Source organism: Aedes albopictus, chromosome 2, assembly GCF_035046485.1.
Source record: "Aedes albopictus strain Foshan chromosome 2, AalbF5, whole genome shotgun sequence".
In the NCBI taxonomy this organism is placed as follows: Eukaryota; Metazoa; Arthropoda; class Insecta; order Diptera; family Culicidae; genus Aedes; species Aedes albopictus.
Window position 1 is genome coordinate 289,766,292 of NC_085137.1, and position 27,878 is coordinate 289,794,169.

Genomic DNA, 27,878 nt, shown 5'->3' on the forward strand with positions numbered 1-27,878 from the left:
GCATCCTCAATATCGAAATTTACAATTTTATCGCTTGTACTTACATATCTCTCTCTCTCTCTTCTTGGCGTAACGTCCTCACTGGGACAAAGCCTGCTTCTCAGCTTAGTGTTCCATGAGCACTTCCACAGTTTTTAACTGAGAGCTTCCTCTGCCAATGACCATTTTGCATGTGTATATCGTGTGGCAGGCACGAAGATACTCTATGCCCAAGGAAGTCAAGGAAATTTCCTTTACGAAAAGATCCTGGACCGACCGGGAATCGAACCCGTCACCCTCAGCATGGTCATGCTGAATACCCGTGCGTTTACCGCCTCGGCTATATGGGCCCTTACATATGGTGTATTTAAAACATATTAAAACTTTTTGGCCATGAAATGGGCCCTGTTATTCTAGTGTGCGACGCGTCTACGGTACTAGGAACCATGCGTCTCCATTTCAGCCATTGCCAGGCGTGTCCACGCACCACATCAATTCGTTTGAGTAGATTGCTGATTCTCAACATTAGTAATTACTTCAAATCGAGTTGACATTGTTTAGGAGAAAATTCGATAGCTAGAATTACAATACAAGCTAGTTTTTAATTGAAACCGTCATTATATAAACATAAAATAATCATTCCATAATTTAAAAAAGTGATATATGAAATTGCATTCTACTTTGGGTGCATATTTAGCCAAGGATTTGTTCATTCACAAAGCATATTTCATTTAGTTGTCACCTACACAACCAGCGCATGCTCCATGGCTCATACCTCTATTCCAGATTGAATTGTGTGAAATGCACAGTCCATACACACATCAATCGCCTCCAGTTATGAAAATGCTCATGTATACGAATGAATGAGAACAACGTTCATTCAGCTACCTATTTGCAAACAGCAGTTCACAGTTTCGCCGTTTTGTTGTATTGTTTGCGAGAAATGTATTTCAAGGCAGGCAGGCATACCACAGCGGACAACCCAACAGAAAGTGGTTTTACGATTTTCGATCACCGTGTATATGCACTTTCTTCTCGCACAGATTGGCTGTGTTTAGATTGATAGTGTGGGGGTGGGTAGTAGAGCCAATCATCCATTGAAAGGATGAGATCGTGGTCAGTTCCATTCTGAGTCTGCAGCCAGGATGATTGAATATACAGAGCGATATTTCCGAGGATTAGATTTGTGGTCGCTGGGGGTAGATGAAGCCTTTGTCAATGCTACCGTCGGTGGTTTGCGGGGCTACTACCTGTACTCACTATCGGACGAATGTGATAAGGTAAGAACCGATTTAGTGGTCATTTGAATGGCTATCACTCCTGTTGTCATCGCGAAACCTTCATTGTTTTGTAGTGCCCCTATACGAAGATTCGTGAAATCAAACCAAAGAACGACGATGATAACGTGTTCAAAGTGGATGTGTCGCGGAAGCTGGGCTTCAAAATTTTCGATCGAGATGTCGGAAAATACGCTTTTGATAATGAGTAAATTTGATGCATGCAGTGTTATATCTTGATTTGTTATTGCTGAATTCATCTTATTTTTTACAAAAGGTCTTTTGTGTGCCAATTTGATGCAAATTTGGGTGAGTTTGGTGTCTACGATTTGACGGTGGATGATACTATTGCACGTCATTGCTCATTGGAAACGGCCAAAACGCCGGTCAACATTTATTTGCGTAAGTTTTAAAGAATGAAAGTGATCAAGTGCATAGTTATTGATACAGAGTGAATACTAATGATTTAAAGCCGGGATTTGCAGTAATACGTCACAATGTTTGAGATATTACTCGAATTATTTATTTTTCAAAAATATGCAATTTGGCTCCTAGCTAATAAGCATAAAACGATTTTTTAAGTAAGCAATCTGTAAATTTGTAAATTGTAATCAAAATAAACTAATTCATATTAAATAGTTTCAAGCATTTCAAGTTAGGTAATTTAACTTGAAAACATATATGGAGGCTGGGTTGTATGGAAGATACCAAGCGTGTGACTTATTTAAAATGCTTAAAACTGTAAAAATGATTTTATAAAATGCGAAATTTTCCATAAATCGATAATTTAGATGTTAATAAAGAAATTTAACCAGTTATTACTTCAAAACATATTTGCATGCTTAATGGCTTGCGGTTAAAAAACAAAAAAAAAGTCCTATACAATATACATTGAGCTTTCTCTCAAAATTGCGATGCGCTGAAGCGAATCTTAGTCCGGATTCTGATTCAACGGTCCTGAATGTATCAGAGATACATAGGCCAATATACAGAACTAATTAAACAACAGTTTCTTAATCCAAAGTTTTTTTCAAGAGTGGTTTATTCCATTCTTGTTCAACAAAAATCTTTGTGGGGAGCACGATTTTCGAGATAGATTAATAATTCATGTTTGTTTCGTTGCATTGTTGTAGTTTGTTATTCTTACTGACATTCATCTAATTTAAATGTATGTAGATGCAAATAAATCTAATAACAAATGTTTTTTTTTATTGTTACAATAGCTTTTTCCATGTAATCTACTCAATGTTAGTGTATCTCTAGCAAGAACCAAATAACTTATAAGCACAAAAATGTTGTTTTGTTGTACTGTAAAAATATTATTTTTTTCATTAATTTAACTTGATTCATATTTACAGTTAGTATATACCTCGGGACGGAGCGCAAAAAAAAGTGAAATTTCCATGCAAATAGCTCAACTTGCACTCTCCAGAACTTTTATATTTCCTAACAAAACAACAATGGTTGTTCCTCATTTGAAAGTACTCTTCAACTTTCGATTTCCAGCTTTGACTGCCTTGATAAATCGGAAATTAAACAATATGCGACAGATAAAATTTTTTCATGTTTTACGGATTTTGACCAATTTTTGTTTAACTTTTTGTGGTAAATATCACATGCGACGTAAACAAAAGTTTGTTTCCATACATGCAAATATACATAATGGATCAATTATTAAAACAGTTTACACATAAACCAAAGACTAAACATATGAAAAATATGCAAAACTGTTATTGCTCAACAGCACAATTGTGTTTGTTCGTCACGAAAGAGATATACCGTTTACCCCCGTTGGTTTGAACGACAGCTCATGCAAACCAACGGGGTTCATTTTTAATTTGAACTTCTAGTAACTCTGTTGGCATCGAAAAACACAATAATGGCAACCTGATTTGGTGTTTTGTTTTGATTCTGCGTTCCGTTTCACACCGTTCCATTAGCAGAAAGACATTTGAACCATTTTTAGTTTGAACGATGTGCCGATACCCCCTCTAATCGGCAGTACTAAAACTAAAACTAAAAAGTGTTCAGATTACATGCGGTCAAACCAACGGGGGTAGACGGTACAACTAAAGCGACTTTCTTGTAAATGCATCTACATCAGTACTAGATTTGTTACTTTGTTTTTCGGTAGGGTGCGGCCTATCTTTCAAATGTTAACGAAAACTGGCATTCGTATGCTTTTCTATATTTAAAACACATAAAAAGAGAAACCTTCGAGTTTGAGCCAAAAAATTGGATTTAAGGTGGCGAAAACGCCTCAAAGTTGAATTTTCGAGTACCGTAAACGGGGTATCTTTGATAATGCGGGTAACTTTGATAGTGCGACAGTCGTTGTATAGCTTATCTCATAACTATGATTTCTTCAACCAGTTAAGAAAAAGTCAAACGTAGATCAATTCTATACATGACACATTCTACGGGCCACGCGGGGGGAGCGACACTAGTTTTGCCAAGCCGAAAAACCCCAAAAAAAGCCGAAAAAAGTCGAAAAAACCCGGTAAAACCCGTAAAACTTTTGCGGGTTTTAGCGACTTTTTTGAGCTTTTTTCAGCTTTTTTGTGAGGTTTTTTGGCTTGGCAAAACTAGTGTCGCTCCCCCTGGGGCCACGTATCATCAATACCAATTTTTCAAAGTTGAATTATGGCATATTTGACATTTTTATCACATTCCACATTACTTTTGTCATCCAAAAATGTATTCGACATGATATTAGTGTGACAATAAATATAAATTGAACGACGATAAGGATTAACATTAAAATCGTAATTTTAAGTCCTTTAGGCACACTTTTCATCCAAACTGTCGTATTTTAAACACCAACACACTGATTTTTCAAAAGTCTTCCATCATTTGTAGATAAATGTATGAAGATTTTTTAGTATAAAAAGATTTTTAATCGGGAGACTTTACAACTCTGAAATATGGCTGATCATAGTATGGGTTTTTATTGCGTTGTAACGTCACGAAAAATCAACATTTTCAAATTTTATTCAAATACGAAAAAAGTTACAAATATGAAATTTTGTGAGCTCCTTATACTCGAAAAGATCTTTCAAATGAGACTAAAAAAAAGAAAATCGGTTCACGGAAGCCTGAGTTTCACCTGGTTGAAGTTTGCGTTGTAACGTCACGAAAAAAAGTTCTGTGGAAAAGACCAAATCTTTCTGGCTTGCACGGCTTCTGAATTAGACAAACGTAGTTCTATATTCAAAACAGTTTCGTTCTCGTTGTGTATGAGCTCTTTTTTCAAGATATCGTTTATTAAATGCGTACCATTGTCCGTTCATAAACTACGTAGACTTTTGTAGGACGAGGGAGATGGTGTTTGGCCAAAATCTACGATGTAATTGTACAACGATATTGTAATTTTTTTAATCGTCATCAAGTGGTAACCGAAAATTTCTGTGATATGAGTGGCCAACAGACGAAACACTGACGAAATTACAAAGTTATTAAGTTGGTCAAAGACTTACAGTTGATGGATAGTTTGATTTAAAGTTCCACCAACAGGCGGTACTAGAGAACTTACAAATTTTAAATTTCATACATCTCAGGATCCCTATTACATAGAAATACGATTTCTTCGGCAAAGTTGTTTGGTAAGTAAAGGACTTGCAGTTGATTTACCAACAGGTGCAAGATTTTGCCACTAGAAGACGTTAGTTTCCATTTTGCAAAAGCAGGCAAAGGATTAGAATTTCTTGAAAAGTATTCTACAAGCTGGAACTTTTTTCACTGTGGACATCTTCTTCTTCTTCTTGGCGTAACGTCCTCACTGGGACAAAGCCTGCTTCTCAGCTTAGTGTTCTATGAGCACTTCCACAGTTATTAACTGAGAGCTTCCTCTGCCAATGACCATTTTGCATGTGTATATCGTGTGGCAGGCACGAGGATACTCTATGCCCAAGGAAGTCAAGGAAATTTCCTTTACGAAAAGATCCTGGACCGACCGAGAATCGAACCCGTCACCCTCAGCATGGTCTTGCTGAATACCCGTGCGTTTACCGCCTCGGCTATATGGGCCCTTGTCACTGTGGACATATTGTATTCAAATCAAATTGTAATCAAAGATCAATATTTAATTCTTAACTTTCAAAATATAATTTGAAGCGCTCCATCTTTGTGTAGAGCTAACCAATCAAGTCCAAAATTGTAGAAATTACAGATAACAAGATGAGGAACTATCAGTCAAAATTTGAGAATTTTTGATATCTATATATATAAAAATGAGTTTGAAGTTCCTTTGAGGCAGCAAAACTCAAGAACGGATGAGCCGATCAACATGACTCCTGCATGGTTCGATTCGTATTCGTGGTGGCTGTGTTTATATGTACAAAAAGTTACGAAAAACAACATGAAAAGTAAGAAAATTGATAAATTACTGATTTTTCATGAGCTGGGAGGGAAATCAACACGATCAAAAATGAAACGAATCTAGAGTGCGGTGCAGCGATGACCTCAATAGTTGTCAAATCACCACAGCTTGGCAAGACAAAGTTTGCCGGGACAGCTAGTTTTTTATAAAAAGTCACGGCTTGTTGAATGTGTTTTGGGTAATTAATAAAATTGGCATGCTTTTGAAAATTTGCAGCTACCACCACTGTGTGACAGCAATTAATACCATACGGCTATTAAACTGAAAGTCCTTGATCTACCAAACATCTTCAATGAATCACGGCCCTGAGATAAGTAAAACTAAAAATGTGTATGCCCCTCTAGCGCCCCACTAGGAGGGAAGGATTTGAAATCATACGGCCCATCAATTGAAAATTCTTGACCATCCAAACAATTTTGTCGAGGACACCAACTGTCTAAATAGTTAGGATTTTGAAATATATGGGATGGATATTACGTCAGAGTTAAAGCATTGTCCAGTTAGAACCCGGACGCAAAGGATAATTTATTGTGACGTTCTCAATGATCATAATCATATTTTTTTACAGCAGTCTGATCATAAACAAGTCCTCTATTGATGGTGAAAATTTCATCGATTTTCTTGCTACGAGTGAAAAGTTATTTCAGATTGAAGACAAGTGAAGGAAAAAAATCTTGCACAAACACGCTGAAAATTAAGCGTGGTCAGGTACGACAGTCGCGAAAAATGTTAATGTCTCCATAACCATTATGTGTGATGTGCACAGATGTTGTTAACCATGCCATGAGGAAGTGCCCAAGGAAGATTGAAGTTTATGTTCATGGATAAATCTGCTTGGAATTCCAAGATTTGCCAGGAAGTTCGAGCTCTGGACATCGTTTTCTCACATCACGATTTTGACACCAAATGTGTACAAAGATGATAACCTCAAGAACCGCGTGCTGCTTTTCAAAAATGCACACAAGGGATCTGTAGAGGTTTGAGCTAATTTGGTGAGCTATCACGACAGCCTGAGATGTGTTACACTGTCATCACTGTTGGATAGTGTTTATTAACGAAAAAACACTCAAATTTTGCTTCTTTGGAATTCACTGAATAGCCCTTAATTTCGCAAAAAGAGAAATATTTGGCAAAGTTTCTTTGGAATCCTAATCAGATTGGTAGAAGGTCTCAGGACACTACAGAGATGACCTGATTGTTAAACAAATCCGCCGAAGGGGTTGATGTTAAAATTTACTACCATTGTGCAGATTTTTAAGGAAGTAATCACGGAAAAAATGAGAAAATGTATTAAAAATTAAATTAAATAATTTTAATGATATTTTTCCATGAAACTAAAGTAAATTATCTTTGTTTTGAGGGCTTCACCTTTTCTGTTTGTTATTCCACCTCTGAGATATAAGTGATTATCTGCGTCCGGATTCTAACTGGACAATGCTTTACATCTATTTTTGATATAACAAGAATCACCGACAAACAGACGTAACACCTACGAAATTGAAACTCGTATATCTCAGGACTCTAATTACTTAGACTTTAGACTTTAAGAATGTTGATGTCTTTGGAAAAGTTGTTTATCTTGTCAAGAACTTTCAGTTTAAAAGCCGTTTGGTTCAAGTTTTTAACTGACTAGTGGTAGTTGAAATTTTGAAAAATCATGCACTTTATATTTATTCAAGAAATATTCAACATGTTGTAACTTCTTATAAAGTGCCCAAAGATTTTGCCAAAAAATAGTTTCTTAACTAGTCAAAATTTGTTGAAAACTTTTTGAGAAATTCTAAACTATTGTAAAAAAATTAGCGTCGCCCAGTGTGTCTGAATAGTAAATAGTAAATCAGCTGTAAGTTTTTGACTTATCAAACAACTTTGCCAAAGATTGATTTGTCTTTATTAAAGAGACTTTCAGCCCTTGGCTGTTTGCCAAAGACACTAACTCTCTAAGTAATTATATGTAGGATGAATTTTCTTGTCATTAGGTCTATTTGTCTCTGGAATCACAGAAATTGATGCCCCTAAGTGGTATGCAGATCCTCAATTATGTCTTTGGTTCAATAACTGCTCGCACATATTAAAGCGTTTTTAATTGAATCAATGACATTGCATGAATTATTGATGAATGTTTAATTTGACGGCGTGATTAGTTTTATGCTGCAAAATCTAAATATCTGGCGGTGCGAAGTAATGAATATCAACGGTTTAGTCGTTAGGACAATATTAGATGAATATGGGTTTTACTAGACCGAAGATGGGTACCATTAACCTTCATGAAGGAGTTTTCATATTGCTGATAGCAATAACTTGGCCCTCCGAGCCATTTATCACAAAACGGATTTTCAATAGAATAAAGTTGCTCTTGGAGCAGTGCAAATAATGCAATAATATATTCACAAATTCGGGCAATTTTGGCTGATTATTCTGATTCTAAAATGATGTGCATTTTCGTGACGTTACAACGCGCGCAGAACCCTGTTTGAAACTGAACGGGCGTTGTAACGCCACGAAAGGTAAAAGTCGATTATCCAAAAACGAATCCAAAATGCATATGTTTTATTTCACTGCATTGAAGAACAAACCAATAAATTTCAATAGTGGGAGAAATTTTCAATTTAAAATAAAAATCCGAGCAAATTTTTCAAGATGTTGGTTGCGCGGTAGAGGGGGTCGATTTCTAGCGCGGTGTAACGTCATGCTAAAAAATCATTTTAAACAAGTTTTTCCAATGAAAACTAAATGTTAAACTGGTTAAACATATCGGAAATTTTACAAGGAATCTGAATATGACAAAATATTTTGAGGTTTACAGTCGTTTTTATGATTATAGTGAAAAATCTGACTACGAATGCGTAGAAAAGTTGTAACGTCACGGTAGAATGTGTCTTATCTCGACGGCGTGATGAGTTATATGCTGAAAAATTTAAATTTCTGGCGGTGCAAAATAATGGATCTCAGCGCGCTAGTCTTTGGAACAAAACTAGAAGAATATGGGTGATACTAAACCGAAGATGGGTGCCGGTGTCATTAACCTTCATGAAGAAGTTTTCATACTGCTGATAGCAATAACTTGGCCCCCGAGCCATTTATCACAAAACGGATTTTCAAAGTTCCCCTTGAAGCAGTGAAGATAATGCAATGACATATTCATAAATTCGGGTAAATTTGGCTGATTATTCTGATTCTAACATGATGTGCATTTTCGTGACGTTACAACGCGCGCAGAACCCTGTTTGAAACTGAACGGGCATTGTAACGTCACGAAATGTAAAAGTCGATTATCCAAAAACAAATCCGAAATTTAAATGTTTTATTCCATTGAATTGAAGAACAAACCAATAAATTTCAATGGTGGAAAAAAATCAGAATATCATAAAAATCCGAGCAGATTTTTAAGATGTTGGTAGCGCGTTAGAGAGGGTCGGATTCTAGCGCGTTGTAACGTCACGCTACAAATACGAATTTTGAACACGTTTTTCTAATGAAAACTAAATGTTCAATAGGTCAAATATATCAAAAATTTTACAAGGAATCCGAATATGAAAAAATATATTGAGGTTTACGCTCGTTTTCATGAGTTATAGTGGAAAATCTGACTACGAATGCGTCAAAACGTTGTAACGTCACGGTAGAATGTGTCACATATGAAAGTTCATCTTAGACGTATTTTGATTAAAACCTAGTTTATATACAACTTTTTGGACAAAAAATAAAAATTGTTGATATTTTTGTCATTTCTCAACCCCTTCAAACAATCTGCAATACGACTTCGTTTCAACTATTTCTTCAATGAATAGACTCTTATTCTCGACAGATTCATCATAGTAGATTCCATATCTTTCCTTGAATCACTTAACGAAGTGTGTTTTTACGAAATAGAAGCAATTTTGTAAATTGGAACAAAAATCTCCATACATCGGTAAACGCCTAAAAGTATGCAGTGCCCTTGTAATGTCATGTAGATAATTCTATGTTGTTCAAAATTTGTTTTATTAACAAAAACTACCCAAAAAAAGAAAATTCACAATTTTTTTTTATCTGTATTAACGAGATTTTTAGACCCACGCTTTACTTCCCTTCCGAAGGAAGAACTCACATTTGTGAGTTTGTCGGGAGCGGGATTCGATCCCAGGTCCTCGGCGTGATAGTAAAGTGTTCTAACCATCACACAAGGTCCGCTCCCCTAAAATTCACCATGAATAGCAAGTAATCATATGATGATGTACTGTTATTCAAATATCTTTATAAAGATAATGATTTTTGATAGCTAAATTCACTGCGTTTTTCACTAAGTACTCCACAAACTCATTTTTGTATGTAGAATTTGATAAAAAGTTAATGTATTGATATAAAAATTCGATCAAATATATTTTACAAGGCTTCTTTCATCATGTTCATACTCCTGAGATTTCAATCTGTGATTATTTTTTAAGATTTTATGTATCATTCAGGGCATTATCAAAGTTACCCCAAAATAAAAATCTGATTCTCGCTCATATGGAAAACTAAAAGTCACTCAAAGTATTTAAGATTATCGAATCTTTCAGTTGCAATTGATAACTGATACCCCAGTACTTGTTTTAAAAATATAAAACTAGAGGAAATACTGTTACATGGAAAAATATTAAGAAAATGCACTGAAAAATTATCAAAGTTACCCCATTTTACGGTACTAAAAAGATGCTTTCACTTCTGTCATTACTCTTTAAAATTATTTTTTAAATAAAATACCTGGACGTGCGTCTGTTTAAACCTGAAACTGCACCGAAAGAATTTTCGATGTACACTTTCTATGCGCTGAATCTGGTTGGCATAATAAGGAGCCTGGACGACTGCCGAATAATATTCAAAATAGAACGCACGATTGAGCAATACAGCGACTTCAAGCAGTATATGACCTTAAACTTCTTGGCAAATCAAAAAGGAAACCATGTTGAATTGAAGCTTTGGCGACGACACAGGCAACATGGTCAATTTAGAGTCCAACAATACTCCCAGATTCTTAACAGTCGATTCCCACTTCAACTTACTTTACACCATTCACAACATATCAGAAGTAAAAAATGTTTTTCTTATGGCCGATTCATATAACAGAGCACTTTAATACATTTAGGGGCATACAGTTTAAACTGCACCAAGCAGCAAAGGCTTTCAACTGTTGTTGTAGAAACACTGCATCTTGACGTTGCTTTATAGGGGTAAACGGAGGGGCAAGACAGATCTAACGAGAGAAAATCTGTGCTGGAAGTGTTGTTCAGAATTCCTCACAGTTCCTCAGATTTTATCTCATTTGCGCCAAAGTGTGATCTGGCACCAATGTCAAACTGCAAAGTGTTACGTGTGCTGAACGAAAATTACAGTTTTGGGGATGTCTTTCAACAAATTTCGTCGATCATCGATAAAAAGAGTAACTCAGAATTTCTCTGAGATGCTCTCGTTTGCACAGTGTCTTGCTTCTAGGGGTAATCCATAAAGTACATCACGGTTGGAGGAGGTGGTCTGATAATCCCCAATTTTAGCGTGATGCACTTAATGGATGCTCCCATATAGAGTACAGCTTCAGGTCTATGATAGTTTCATGCATTAAGAATAGAGTAGACATCATTCATGCACAGCTGCAACAGAAACGGTCCAAGGTGGCTACTTTGAGGAAGGCCAGACCCGACTGAAAACGGCAAAGAGACGTAATCAACCATTTTCACAGTCATACGTACTGCGAGCAGTAAGATAGGGAACCTTACGTATTTTCGGCCCTTTTGTTCTCTTCCTCATGGAGGGTTTGTAAAAACCTATTGAACTCCAATATTACTCAAGCAAGATGAATTATACAATTTGGTCGACAAAAACCCATTGTGACGAAGAGAACAAACCTGTCGATAATACCCTTAGTCACCCTAAAATAGAAGTTTTAGTGGCCATGGAACAGTAGGATTCAGAGGCATTTTATTGGGTTTCAGTGAGTTTCGTAGTGTTTTAGAGGGTATCAGGGGCGAATGCCAGGGGTATCAGGGGTGAGTCCCAGGGTGTTTCATAGATGTTTTAGGGGATCTTAGGCGAGCTTCAGCGGGTCCCAGGAGGATTCAGATACATTTCAGGGGATTCATGGTTTCTTACTAGGTTTTAGGGAAGTTTCAGTGGGTTTCAGGGAGCTCAGGGGCGTTCCAGGAAGTCTTAGAAGGATTCAAGAACTTTCTAAGGAATCTCAGGATATTCCAGGGGTGATCCAAGGATTCGCGGGAGCATTTAGGAGTGCTCTGGGGGATCTCAGCACGATTTAGAGACGTTCCAGGGCGTTTAAGGATGTTTTCAGGGAGCCTTTGAGAATTCCAGGTAGTCTCAGGGGTACTTTAGGGATCTCCGGGGATCCCAGATGGTCTCAGGGGTTTCAAGGTTTATTTGGGAGCGTTTTAGAGGATCCGTCCGAAAACGGACATCAATTTTTTGCTATCGTCCTTTTTCTTTCCCTAGTTGTTTTCTCGAAGTTTTAGTACCGTCTACCCCCGTTCGTTTGAACGACACCTCATCCAAACCAACGGGGTTCATTTTAAATTTGAACGTCTAGCAACTCTGTTAGCATCGAAAAACATACTACTGGCAACCTGATTTGGTGTTTTGTTTTGGTTCTGCGTTCCGTTTTACACCGTTCCATTAGCAGAATGACGTTTGAATCATTTTTAATTTGAACTATGTGCAGATTAGAGGGGGTCAAACTAAAAAGTGTTCAGATTACATGCGGTCAAACCAACGAGGGTAGACGGTACTTTTTCGGTAATTGAATGCAGTAGTTGAACGTGTAAACGCAAAGTGTTTTACTCCATGGATTTAGGGCGCTTTTTTGATGAATTTGCAACCGTTGATTTTTGCGTTATTATAATTCTTTCGGCATGAAGAGCTGAATGATCAATCCATCTAAAGTGACATACAAAAAATGTGTTTTAAAATATGCAGGTAGACGTTTGATGTCTTCGGCAAAGTAGCGCAGAATGCAATTTTGAAAAACTCTGCCAAATACGTCAGTATGCTATATCCAGAGTTTAAAATTTTCATTTTCGATGAGTGAAATTCAACGTGAATTTTGAAGTTTCTCAACTGAGGGATCAAAATAAAATTCATTTTGGTGAATGAATTTTTTCACCTATTCATTCATTTTTCTGTCACTGACAACTTTTACTGAGAAATAAAACTGGACCGTAACTCCCGATTATACTTCCAATTACCTCAAAACTTGTGTATAGTAGTTAATTAGAATATTAATTATGTTCTCTATTTGTCCATTAAGTCGGATTGTGCGTCTGCTAACAGAAATTGGACATTTCACGACGTGTGGAAAAATGCTCGTGACAGAGAATTTAATGAAAAAAGAGAGGCATTCAGATGACAATGAACGTGACCAAACACGAATGAGAAAACGAGAATGTCAATCTTCACTTTCAATCTTCGAATTTTTTACTCTCTGGCTATATCATCTCATACTTTACGAGACATATTGTATTTTGCGTTGTCTATACCTATTGGAAATCCTCCATATAGAGATGAGCGGAAGTTACAAAAGTCGATTTGGCAACGCTGTTTGCTTTGTTTACAACAGTTTCCAACACTTGCCACAAAGCTAAAAGTTGAAACTTTGTGCGTGACTTTGTAGTGGTGCAAGTTGTTTTGTTTACGTTTGCTTATCGTGGTCGACAGCAGTGAATCAGACAGCAGCAATAGAAGCTTTTTCGAGAAGAGCAGCTACAAAAGTTTCTTCATGAGCATGATTTCTTGAATGCAGAATTGATCAAATATTTTTTACTACATTTTCATATGCCATACATATATGCTTCAATATTTAAAAAATAATAATTATAATTTGTTTAATTCTGATTACAATACCGTTCAAACGACGCATTCCTACAAACGATAAACATGTTCATTTGGCTCACATTTGGACAGTTCTTTCTGCACGATTGGCTCACAATGGCCGCGTCCGCATATCTCTATAATGTAGGATTACTAGTCTATATGACCTCTAGAAATATTATTTTTCATTATAACTTTTCAACAAGATTTATTACATTTTTCGCGTCTTTTACAAATACAATGTTTTTGCTGAACATCGAACGCTAGAATTTCAAATTTCAAAGTTTTTTTCATATTACTGATTTTTATAGGACAACTCTGAACTCGTGTAATTACTTTCGGCGTAAAACAGCGCAGAGAACCGATTCGAACCATGGAAACAGGGTATTTTTACCAATTGTGGATCCCTTAGTAGCTAAAGATTGCTCTGGCAATGAAAACAGTATTAAGTCCTGTGCCGTTTAACTCTTTCAAAGCCTAATCAGTATATCTCTATTTTCCACCAACGACTCTGTATAATCATCTGTTAAATCGAAGCGTGTTCATCTGTATCATAACTATGCACTGATATATCTCGTTGCATTTTAATTAGCTTTCCCTGTGACACGAACCCCCCGTATATGCAATCGATTTGTTTTCAGCCTTCCTCACGATAGCCCTCCTGGCCCTAGCGTTAATCACAATTTTGAAATGTGGATTAAAATTCTACCGCCGGGCAAGTCCCCCGGAGGTTCCCCTCACGGCGGCCAGTCCCACCAACAGTAGCGCCAGCGGCCAACCTAATGAGTCGCGGAAACCAAGGCTCCAGAGCTTAGACACGTTCCGCGGAATTGCCATTATGCTAATGATTTTCGTCAACAGCGGCGGTGGACATTACTGGTGGATCGAACACGCCACATGGAACGGACTGCACGTGGCTGATCTTGTGTTCCCGTGGTTTTTGTTCATCATGGGTGTGTGTATTCCGATTTCTTTGCGTTCTCAAATGTCACGAAATGTCCCACGGAAATCGATTCTCGCGAATGTGGCTGTGGTGAGTGGTCTGGTTGGGAGAAGAGTGGTTCAACAAACAATGTCCTAAACTGTGGGTACATTTCAGAGATCATTCAAGCTGTTCTGTATCGGATTGTGCCTGAATTCAATCAGCGGTCCTCAAATGGCCAATTTACGTTTGTTCGGAGTGCTACAGAGATTTGGTGTGGCGTATTTCGTGGTTTCTGCGATTCATCTATATTGCTACAGTGAGGGTGCACAGTTTCAGAGCAGGTTTGCCAAACCGAATGTGGACATTCTGCGTTTGTGGAAGCATTGGATTGTCATGGGTGGAATCGTCTTCATCTATTTGCTGGTCATATTCCTCGCCCCTGTACCAGGATGCCCAAGGTAAACAAATGCTATTCTTTTTCTATCTTATCTTATTGATGCACACTTCCTACCATGCTATCCTAAGATGGACCAATTGCTCATTGCATCATCATTGATAAAGCGAGAGTTATCACTGCATTTTAATTTCTTATTTATAATCAATTGATTTTTGTTTTTTTTTTAATTATTGTTTATCTTTATACTGTACTTTTTTGTTCTTCCCATTAATTTTCCATTGTTTATTTTTTTATGTTTATGTTATTTTTTCTTTGAGAATTATTGAGAACTTATCAATTTATTAAGCGTGACTAACGATTTTCTATGGAAGCAATTTTGTGGGCGATTTCCTCTGCTGCTGGCTAAAGTTTATTCATAAATAGAACAGGTTTTCATCATATTAAATAAAATCACAAAAATATTTGTTTGTCGTGCAGCCAATGGGATGCGAGTCCAAATATATATTAATTTCATACATAGTTCGTTGATTGACAGGCGCTCGTACCACTTCCAGATAACTGTGCTGCCCCGCAGGCAGCTTTAGTGGGTGTAGTGTACCATACATCCTTTATCAAACATAAACTGTGCCATTCACAGACGCAAAATGGTAATTGCTTCTCGAACGGTTTGCATTTTTCACTGGCTAACCCAAAACTACTATTTCGGAATATCAATTTGGATTTGATATTTCGAGGAAAGTGTTATTATTGAGTTAAAGTTTTAGCGTAAACGTTTATAAAGGAATGTGCTCCAATTCCATGATTCATTCTCACTAACGCATTCAAAACTAGTGAAAGCAACCCCTCTGTAGTATCGTTTGTGTTCTCCTGACTACTGCTTTATTATGCCATTATGCTAACTGCGTTCTCTGCTGCATGAAAAGCTGCTCACTTTTCTACGTATGTGATAACCTATATACATCAATCATCTCCATCAGACAAGAAAAAAAATTTATGATTGTTATTGGAGGATGCTTTTCATTAAATTTAAATTGAACTTTTCTTGAACAAAATATCAAAACGCACCATTTGAATAAATCTCTCTGATACGAATGCACAGTGGCTGATTTCGTCATTTAAGCGCGCTTAATTAATAACTTTTTAACTATGACGTTTAGCGTCATGGTATCTTCGAGAAAGTTTTTCGCTATAATAAGGAGCTTCTTTGGAACTATTGTAAAAAAATGATCAATCCGCCTAAAATTGAGATAGAAAATTTATTTTTCGCATTTTTCAAGATACAAGGTTGGTGTCTTCACAAAAGTTGTAGAAAATATTATTTGGAGCAACTTTTCCAAAGACGCCAAGTTTTCGTGTAACGTACTTCATGAATACTCCAGAATGCACCACAATCCATTCTATATATTCACACACACGTACAATAACAATAAAAATGCAAGCTGCCATGAACTGTCAAATAAATATGTTGAAGATATGAATAAATCCCATATATGTAAAAGTAACATAGATGGTTGAAAGTTTCTGTACAAAAACCATTTTACAGTCTCTTACAGTTTGATGGTTTTGGCCAAGCTTGCTATTTGATGAAAACATTCGCGAAATGATGCGATTTGCTTTCGACAACGAATACGTTTTCACCCATCCTCGCTTTATTCAATCAACCTCCCATACGAGTAGCACACGAACGGACTCAACACTAATCAGCATAGTTGACTCTTCCTTTTCGCCGTTGAGCCGTTGCGTTCTAGCCAAGCATATCTTTTCATCGCTTTCGATGCTTTTCGACAGCTTATCGCGAAGCATCGTTGGCTGGAAGCTTTATTAGTATGGTATCGGTACATGCGAATGTTGCTTCTGTGTGCGTGTCGAGCGTTCATGCCGTAGCTTCGCAAACCAACCTATTCGGTATGGTTCGGCTGTTCGGGCGAGCGTGTGACGGCCCAGTCAGATGTATGCAAAATCGTTTGTGATTTACATCATGTTCGTTTTGCCACCTCTTTGCTGCTGGTCATCGCTGATCAGTGCACAGTTCAATCGCACGCGATAAATATACAGTTGATGAGTTGTGATGAGCACTAGTGAGGTGATCATTTGCATCATTGGTTTTGGCTTTCTAAGAGAGGCAATTACTTGTATATTCACATGCTTAATAGGAAATTTGCATATAATTGCCTATAGCTAAGTTATATATGCTTGAAATATGACCCAGAAAACTAGAAAAACCGTTATAACTATTTTATTTTAGAAATTAGCAGGATGTCGTGTTTGGCGAAGTTATGTGTTTTACCATTGTCTATGACTTTGTAGAACATCAGAAAAATGTAGAATCAATTAATCGAAAGTTATTGCTCAAAAACCCTTTTCAAGGGGCTGATAATAAAAAACGTAACGTATCTTGAAAAGTAATGGACTTACAAACTTGGCGTCTTTGGAAAAGTTGCTACAAATAACATTTTCTACAACTTTTGTGAAGACACCAACCTTGTATCTTGGAAAATGCAAAAAATAAATTTTCTATCTCACTTTTAGGGGGATTCATCATTTTTTACAATAGTTCCAAAGAAGCTCCTTATTATAGCGAAAAACTTTCTCGAAGACACCATGACGCTAAACGTCATAGTTAAAAAGTTATTAATTAAGCGCAATAAAATGACGAAATCAGCCACTGTGGAATGGTGTGAAGTATGTATCACTAATAAACAAAACATATGAAATTGACTTAGTTATAGCGGCAAGTGCCCAATATAAGTACACTTGCCCAAATGGTACAATACTTTATTTGAGGGATTGTGTTCAAGCTCAGCTCGGATTCGTTCGTCATGTTCTTCACAAGAATCGTGGAACGGCTGTTATCCGAGCAGGAGGAAATAGCTGAAGAATATCAAACCCAGATATGGCAATCCAAGTACCGTAAACCGGGGTCAAATTGATCTTCGGGTTGAAATTGATCAGTTATTTTTCATGTAGATAAAGCATTTTTTTAGCAGTTTCCTTACATATATCGTATAGAATCGGATTCCAACAGCACGATATTTGAAAAAAAAAACTATTAAAAATATGCTTTTTCTAACGGAAAAATGTCTGTTCAATTTCGACACGAAGATCAATTTGACTCCGGTTTACGGTACCGAAATACAATCTGAATGAGGTATTAAGAAGCCCTGCCACTTATTAAAATACCTAAAATAATAGCTTGTATGGGGTAACGGTCGAATTTTAGACCCCTAGAGGACATTGGTTTGAATTTAAGTAAAAAACCAACAGAAACAGATGGTGTTACACATAACATAATGATGATGTTAGTATTATCGTAAAAGCCTCCCCTGCCCGTGGGAAATACCCACAAGGTCATTCCTGGCTGAAAATTGGATTTAAAAATCTGATTTTTGAAGCATCAGTTTTCACTGTTTTGGATGCCCTAATGCATTTCAGTGTATATTTTGGACACCCAATGTTTCAACCCACGCCATTGACACACCCATACCTATAGCATGGAGTGACAGTAGTGGCATTAGGGGCCCAATTTCGTTTGATCAGCACATTTTGAGATGTTGACAACAATAGCTGTCAGTGGGTTGTTTCAACCCGTTTGAAACTAATTTCGAGGAATCTGTCTCTTGAATATGCTGGATCACTAGAATGATAAAACGTTTTTGTTTACATCTGCAAGTTTCCTCAGCACCACATTCTCTTTTCGTAAACATGATGTGAAATTCGCGTGGTTGACGAGATTGACAAATAATAATTTCATGCCAAATAATGATATTTTCAGTGAGGAAATTATTGCTGCCCATGCAGAGCAATATACTTCAGCGAATAGTTCCTAAAATTTTCGTCATTTATTCATTAAGTTTGTGAAAGTTCTGATAATTCGACCCAGGGAGGTCCAAAATATATAGGGGTTAGTTACCCTGTATTCTGTGCATAAAACGTGATTTATGACATCAGCAGGGTTGTTACGAGAAGGGTGAAAAAAAAATCCGCGCTAGCTAAACTTGAATCCGCGCCAAATCCGCACGATTCTGGAAATAATTTTGCCCCAAATCCCGCGAGTATGTGAAGATAAGTTTGTGTTTTTTCTTACTTTACGTTATCGAAGAAATCCATTAAATCCATTTAACTAGAATGGACTACTTGAGTGCTGGATGAATAATAATCTTTTGATTCGCAAATCAACGCAATTCATCTTGACTAGTGTAAGCTTTCTGCAAGTGAGTTTGAAGACATTTCGGCAAAACTCTCGTTATTTTTTCCAAAAAATTAAAAAAAAAACCTAAAGCAAACGCCTAAAAGTATGCAACTTTCATACTAAACAAGTCATTAATAATAATAATAAAAAGTACAATTTTATACATAAGTACAATGATACATATTGCCCATTTTACTGGCATTTTACCAGATTTGATTGTATGTCTGAAACATACAGGAAAAACTTGTAATAAGAAGGCATGAAATGTTGCTAATTGACAAATTGAGAGATGAAATTTGTGAAAAAAAATCGCGTTCTGGTGGGATTCGAACCCACGACTCCGTATTTGCTAGACCGGCGCTCTAACCAACTAAGCCACAGAACAAGTAATGATTCTGCGGAATAGAAAGCCAAACTGACTCCGAAACCGCACCGTGAACACTACTATTTTACAAACTCATCTCTCTTTTCGGCTTATAGGGTGTCCCAGAAAGTATGGGCACAACTTTGTATAGCGAAAATACAATCATTTTTTCAACAAACAACTATTTTTATATTTTTTGGATTTGTATTCAAGGTATTTCAATTGATACCTGTAAAGAGTTTATACATTAAAAAGGGTTTTTGTATGCAGAATATGTTTTGAACTACTTTGTTACGGATTTGCCAAATATCCAAATTTGAAACATTTTTTTTCAATTTTTTTTTTTGATATGATATGATATATTCGAAAACATGTTTCCTCAGATGGTTGATTAAATTTTTTTTATAAAAATATGTTTTGCCTGTGCGTACGGGTATCTCAGAATTTTGAGAAAACTGGACAATTCGCCTTTATGAGATGAGAAAAAAAAAAAAGAATAGGGGGATTCACTTAACAGCGTAAATCGATTAAACTGATTAAACGTCGCGATCACCAAGGCAATCTTTGATTATTTCATTCGCAAAATCATGAAACATTTCAAATGAGCAGAAAATCATGGCTTACGCAGCAATTTAATCTGTTTAGTGAGTGCCCCTAATATGGGTTTGGGACCCTAGAAACCCTAATGCGTATATCAATTGAATACCCCAAGTTTTCAATTGGGTTTTTAAATTATGAAAATTGTATTGATTTTTTGTTTTTATACGAAAGAGCACCTTTTTCTAAGCCACTATGATTTTTTTCAGATTTTTTGAACTTTATTTTAGTACCAAAAATCAATTTCAAACAGATTTTTTGAAATCGCCTTTTGACAGCTGAGTAACTTCTTGACAGCTCCGCCCAGTACAAAATGCGACGAGGGGTGATCCGACAAATCGCTCCCATACAAACTTTAAACTGATTTTTAAATAGGTTCCCGGTCACCAAAATTCATGAAAATTTGGATTTCGGCTCAGTTTGGCATGCAGATTCAGAATATGGAATTATCTCAACACCACTAAAGAAGCCAATTCAAATTTCGGTCATAAACTGTGAAGTCCCGTTCCAATATTTTTCGAAAACTCTTTCACTATGACACTTCTAAGGTTCCAAAACCCTGTTCTTTTTATTCTAATCCCATAATACAAACTTTTTAAAAATTTTGTCGAACAGTGTTATTATTTGCTTATGATACAAAAAGCACCGTATGATAATATTCCTATGTAGGGTATATGTACCATTCCTTGGCCTAATTTGCAAGCCGCCTTGACAATGTTGACCATAACTCATGAATTAATACCACTAGAAATAATATTTTGATCCTATTACACACTCTAAGCAATGCATGTTTCACCAATTGGAATTAAACTAACGTAAATATTCAAGAATTAACTTAAATAAGTTGAAAAGATTCGATGCGATGGTATGCAACGTTGGTCTATGGTACAAAAATTGGCCTATTAGTGGATACAACGTTGGTCTATTGCTTTCCGTGCACTAGAACCACTTATTATCTCATTTTTTCAATATTTCTGCTGAAGTATTATCTCTGTTTGTTCACCAATCTTACTTGTAAATTACATTTTTGGAGCCAAATTTTCAAAAAACTGTAAATAAATTACTTAGGCTAAAGTTCTTTCTTAATTTATTAACGAAAACAATTCAACCTTATTATTCTGTTATATTTTTACAGTCACCGTACACAAAATCTTTCTTCCTGTTCGTTCTTTCTGGTTCTTACGCAAGCAATGTTGTTGACGTCACTTTATCGGTGTTGTTGACCTCACTTTACTGATGGGCCAATATTTGGGTACATAGTGAAAAAATGTCCTCAATATTCGGCCCACATTCAATCTGTAAAATATTTATTATTCGTTGAAAACAAATATACACGTTCAAAATAGCGTCTTTGACCGTCGCATCAAATGTTGTGTTATTGAAAAGTCAGTTCGAAATGTTCTAGAATCATGCTATTTATGATCACTAAGCCGAAGCATCATTGCGTCTACAAAAGCTAAACAAAGTGACATATTCATTCAATTTTAATGCTCCAAAGTGCTCAAATTGAAACGAAATGTTACAGTTGTTTGCCCCATAGCTTTTCCGATATTCAGTTATGCGTGTTTCTTTGATTTTTTGGCTAGATTTGAGATAGGCCGAACGAGGGGACTATGCCAACGAAGCATCCCGGTACCCTATACATGAGCTATGAAATGCTATGAAAATACAGGAAAATCTTCAAATATTAAAAACTTTGGTTTCCCTCGATAAAACATTTTCAAATTTTCGGAGGTGATGCTAAAATAGTATATCTTTCGAATACCGGGTGTGAGTTTGCTGTACATTTTTATTTGTTAATAGCGGTTTCAGGCACACCGTGCGCGCATATTTACTCATATAAGAAAATCCTGTAGAATTTGGTTCAAAACCTTCAAATCACAAAAACTTTCATTTCCCTCAATGAAACATTTTCAAATTTTCAGAGGAGATGCTAGAATAGTAAATCTTTCGAATGCCGGGTACTATTTGGTTGGACATTTTTATTTGTTAATAACGGTTTTTGGCACACCGTGAGCGAATTATTTATATGAAGCCGAGACTTACTCTCGCACTCCGCACTACTTCCCCCTACTATAAAATATTTGCGTTGCGTTGCGTTGCGTGGTAACGGAGTAATTCGTAGATTGCCTACTGAAAGTTGTCATGTTGAAACTTTAATACACCTATTCTAATTGCTTATAGAATGCTATTTGGGAAGGAATAGCTATCCAATCAGAGGTTGAAGTAAAAAAGATATGAGAACTTCCATTGCCGGCCACGCCCATCTTCTCCGTTACAAGGATAGGAAAGGATGTGATGATATGACACCTACACTGCCTCTCTTCGCATGTCAGTCCCATGTTGTTTTTCAAAGCGCCTACCTTTTGTATTATAACTCCAATTATTTTCAAAGAAATGTATTCACTTCATGCATACTCTTTTCGTGTCATATTGAGCATTGAAATAAGGCAGGAAAAATATCTAATTTGTTTCAAATGACCTCGTGAGTGATAAAAACATGATTTGCATTAGAAACGACATGGGACTGACATGCCAAGAGGGGCAATACAGGGTATACCCAAAATAACTAGGACAGGTAAAATTTTCACTTTTCAAAAAATGTTCAACTAGTTTAGTTGTAACGTTTCGAAAGGGCATCAAATATTCTAAAATTTTTACTGTAAGTTCATCAACTAGTTGTGTATCAGTGGTCCAATTTTGGAAAAAAAATTGGGCTATTTTACACGAAGTTAGAAAGATTCTAGAAAAGGGTATAATCATCCGATATCCAACTTTGAGCTGTTATGTCTCCGGATACAATGAATCGAATGCAATAAGATTTTGATCATTTATGACGATTATATTGAACTTTGAAAAACATTTGACTAAATTTCAAATTATTACTAGGACAAAAAAGTTAAAGCAATTTCATTTATTCTATGTTTTATCTATGTTTATCTATTTTTCATATGCATCCCATTACTTTTTCAATTGAATGTCGGCTATTTTGTTGCTTTCCTTCAAAACATAAATATATTCAAGTCAATTAGAATGAATTTAAATGAACTATAATTACTATCTCGAATTTTGAAATGATGATCTAATCGTTATAATTTTCTTCCGGGCCCATATAGCCGAGGCGGTAAACGCACGGGTATTCAGCATGACCATGCTGAGGGTGACGGGTTCGATTCCCGGTCGGTCCAGGATCTTTTCTTAAAGGAAATTTCCTTGACTTCCTTGGGCATAGAGTATCTTCGTGCCTGCCACACGATATACGCATGCAAAATGGTCATTGGCAGAGGAAGCTCTCAGTTAATAACTGTGGAAGTGCTCATAGAACACTAAGCTGAGAAGCAGGCTTTGTCCCAATGAGGACGTTACGCCAAGAAGAGAGAGAGAGAGAATTTTCTTCCTTGCTAAGAATTTTAAGTTAAGTCAAAAGTTTTTCAAAGCTCATAATTTAAGTCATAAAAGGTCAAAATTTCATTGCATTCGGTTTATTGAATCCGGAGATATAACAGCTCAAAGTTGGCTTTCGGAAAATTATAGACACATTCTACCGTGACGTTACAACGTTTTGATGCATTCGTAGTCAGATTTTTCACTATAACTCATGAAAACGATTGTAAACCTCAAAATATTTTTTCATATTCGGATTCCTTGTAAAATTTCTGATATATTTGACCTATTGAACATTTAGTTTTCATTATAAAAACGTGTTTTAAATGCGTATTTGTAGCGTGACGTTACAACGCGCTGGAATTCGCTCCTCTCTACCGCGCTACCAACATCTTAAAAAACCTGCTGGGATTTTTATGTTATTCTGATTTTTTTTTCTACCATTGAAATTTATTGGTTTGTTCTTCAATTCAATGGAATAAAACATATAAATTTCGGATTTGTTTTTGGATAATCGACTTTTACATTTCGTGACGTTACAACGCACGTTCAGTTTCAAACAGGGTTCTGCTCGCGTTGTAACGTCACGAAAATGCACATCATGTTAGAATCAGAATAATCACCCAAATTTGCCCAAATTTGTGAATATATTATTGCATTATCTTCACTGCTTCAAGGGGAACTTTATTCAATTGAAAATCCGTTTTGTGATAAATGGCTTGGAGGGCCAAGTTATTGCTATCAGCAGTATGAATATTCCTTCATGAAGGTTAATGACATCGGCACCCATCTTCGGCTTAGTACCAACTATATTCTTCTAATTTTATCCCAAAGACTAGACCGCTGAGATCCTTCAGCATAGAACCCATAGACCGCTGAGATTTTTCAGCATAGAACCAATCACGCCGTCGCGATAAACATTTTTTAAATAATCTATGCAATGCCATCAATTCAAGTAAAAACGCTTTAAGATGTGTGCAAGAATTTATTGAACCAAAGGCATACCAGAGGATCTGCATACAACTTAGGACCCTTAAGCCAACTTCTGTGATCTCAGAGATAAATAGACCTAACAGTGATAAAAACAATCTTAATTACTTAGAGAGTTGGTGTCTTTGGCAAAGTTGTTTGATAAGTCACAACCATTGGACGTGAGATTTCGCGATGCTAAATAAAACTTTATAATAATTTGCAAATGATTAGAATTTCTCAAAAAGTTTCCTACGAGTTCTGACTAGCACTCAAAATTTGAAAATTTTCGGACATTTTTATTTTATTTTCTGAATAAATATAATGTGCATGATTTTTCAAGATGTCAACTACCACTAGGCAAATAGTACATTAAACCAAACGACTTTTAAACTGTAAATCTTTGGAAAGTTAAACAACTCCCTAAGTATTCAAGGACCTGATATATATGAATCGGTGATTATTGTGATATCAAAGATAGACGTAACACTGACATAATTTTCATCCCTGTATATTTCAAGATCCTTATTATTTAAACAGTTGCTGTCCTCGACAAAGTTGTTTGGCTGGTCAAGAACTTTCAATTTATGGGCCGAATGATGTCAAATCCTTCTACTAAGAGGCTCTAGAGGGCATACACATTTTTAGTTTCGTTAACATCAGGATCATGGTAGATCAATAACTTTCAGTTAAATAGCCGTTTGGTTTTAATTTCTGCCGCACCGTGGCGCAAGTTGCAAATTTTCAATAACATTCCAATTTTATTAATTATCTTGAAAACATTCAACAAGCCGTAATTCTGTAAAAAAATTATCAAAAATTCTCAAATTTTGACTGATAGTTTCTCAGCTTATTACCTGTAATTGCTACAAATGTAGACTTGATATGTTAGCTCTACACGAAGATGGAGCGCTTCAAGTAGAATACATCTTTTTTGACTGTCGTTCTATTGACTCTTTAATCTTGGGACCAAGTAAAAAAAGTTCCAGCTTGTAGAATACTTTTTGAGAAATTATAATCATTTGCCAACTTTCGCAAAATGCAAACTTCTAGTAGCGAAATTTCGCATCTAATGGTAAATCCACTGCAAGTCCTTGACTTACCAAACTATTTTGCCGAAGAAATCATCTTTCTAAGAAATCAGGGTCTTGAGTTATATGAAACTTAAAATTTGTAAGTTCTCTTGCGCCACTTTTTGGTGGAACTTTAAACCAAACTATCCATCAACTGTAAGTCTTTGACCAACCAGTAGGTCGGCTCCAAAAGCACATTCTCCTCTATTTGGGAAATTTGTGCCATGACTAACCTAACAACTTTGCTGAAAACACCAACTCTCGAAATTATCAATACTGTGAGATATATGAGATGGTAATTTTGTCAGTGTTTCGTCTGTTTGGTTCTGATATCATGAAAATTATCGGTTTGAGTGGCATTTGATTACGATTTATTTTTTTACAAGATCGCAGTATAATTACAATTTACACATTTTTTGGAACTTGTATAGAGCGTAGATTTTGGCTAAACATCACATCCCACGTCACTCAAGAGTCTACTTAGTTTATGAACGACCCCTAATTGTACGCAATTTATGAATAACACTGAATGAATAAATGAAAAGGGCTCATACACAACGCGGAAGAAATCTGGAGCTCGATTTGAATAGGTCGTATGTACATTTGTCGATATAAAATTCTATCAGTTTATTTTAGATATTGTAGCAATGTGGAAGATATTTTGGAGACTTTAAATGATAGAACGGAAAGCCTGTTTTGTGATGATTCTGCTGTATATATCAACTTTGTTCAATTTCAACGGTTTTTGCTATAATAAGCGAATCCAACTGATCGAATTTTTAATCGACAAAAGCACATACGACCTTTTCAAATCGAGCTCCAGAAATAGTTTTGAATATAGAACTACCTGTGTCCACTGCAGGAGCCACCCAAGCCAGAGAAATTTGCTCTTTTCCACCGAACTTTTTTTTCGTGACGTTACAACGCAAACTTCAACCAGGTGAAACTCAGGCGCCAGTGAACCGATTTACTTTTTTTTTAGTCTCATTGGAAAGATATTCTGGAGTACAAAGACCATACAAAATTTCAAATTTGAAACTTGTAACGAATTTGAATAAATTTCATAAAGGTTGCTTTTCCGTGACGTTACAACGCTTAAAAAACCTATACTTTGACCAGCCATACCTCAGAATTGTAAAGTATTACAATTAAAACTTTTTGTATGCTAAAAAATCTACATACTTTTATCTGTTAATCATGGAAGACTTTTGAAAAATCAGTGCGTTGGTGTTTAAAACACGACAGCCTTGATGAATAGTATGGCGAAATGCCCCAAAACCACGATTTTATTGGTAATCTTAATCGTCGTTCAATAAATGTTTATTGTTACATTAATATCATGTTGAATACATTTTTGGGCGACAAGAGTAATGTAGAATGTTATAAAAATGTGAAATATGCCAAATTTCAACTTTGAAAAATGAGTATTGATGATACGGGGCCCGTAGAATGTGTCTATACCTTTTTCCAGCATCTCTATAACTTTGTGCAGAATAGTCCGATCTTTTCCAAATTTTGTCCACTGATACACAACTAGTTGATCAACTTACAGTGACAATTTTAGAATATTTGATGCACTTTTCGAAAAGTTACAGCTCTTTGTTTTTTTTTTGAAAAGGGATAATTTTGCCTGTCCCGATCATTTCTCCTAACCCCTGTACATCTTAAGGACTGAATACTTAATCTAAAGGGTTACAGTTATGGTTGGAAGTGTGCATAAAATTTATTGGGAAGTAAATAACAATGACCGTAAAATTAATTACAGTGGCTACTTCGGACCTGGAGGAAAGCATCTGATGGTGATGCATCCCAACTGTACCGGAGGGATTGCCGGTTACCTGGATCGCATTATTCTGGGCGTCTCTCACCTTTACCAACATCCGACGGCTCGATACGTCTACGATACGCAGGCTTTTGATCCGGAAGGAGCGTTCGGATGCCTGCCTACGCTACTGCAAGTGTTCCTGGGGCTGCAGTGTGGCGTGCTGATACTTACCCATACCGGGGTGTCAGCCCGGATTCGAAGAATGTCCGCCTGGGGAGTGGTACTGGGACTGATCGGTGGCATCCTGTGCGGATTCAGTAAAAACGAAGGATGGATACCGATCAACAAGAATCTCTGGTCACTGTCCTATGTGATGGTAACGGCCTCGTTGGCGTTTTTCCTGCTGCTCATCTGCTACGTGCTGATTGATGTTAAACGGTTTTGGAGTGGAAATCCGTTTCTTTACGCGGGAATGAATGCAATCATCTTGTACGTGGGACACACCATTTTCCATCATATGCTTCCATGGCATTGGAGGATCGGACTGATGAATACTCATTTTATGCTAATGTGCGAAGCCTTGTGGAATACAGTTCTTTGGAATGGAATTGCTTATTACTTGTTCAAGAAGAAAATATTCTACAGCTTGTAAAGCGTTGAGAATTTTATTAAAGACTTTTTCGTTATGAATTATTGACTTCCTTTCTTAATATCACCGCCAGAGTTGCAAATTTTCAACATCAATTGG

At 36.4% G+C, this 27,878-nt stretch overlaps 2 protein-coding genes across 3 annotated transcripts in view; both read left to right on the forward strand.

Annotated features, from left to right (window-relative positions):
- Nucleotides 1–27,878, forward strand: part of LOC109410267 (tyrosine-protein kinase receptor torso) — a 174,679-nt gene that overhangs the window by 60,458 nt on the left and 86,343 nt on the right. The gene's annotated exons all lie outside the window — the stretch shown is intronic.
- Nucleotides 881–27,818, forward strand: LOC109410268 (heparan-alpha-glucosaminide N-acetyltransferase). Its single transcript, XM_029872859.2, has 6 exons — nucleotides 881–1,259; nucleotides 1,334–1,464; nucleotides 1,534–1,658; nucleotides 14,109–14,500; nucleotides 14,567–14,850; nucleotides 27,131–27,818. Exons 1-6 carry the CDS (start codon nucleotides 1,125–1,127, stop codon nucleotides 27,780–27,782), a joined length of 1,719 nt encoding a protein of 572 aa, XP_029728719.2. The 5' UTR covers nucleotides 881–1,124; the 3' UTR covers nucleotides 27,783–27,818.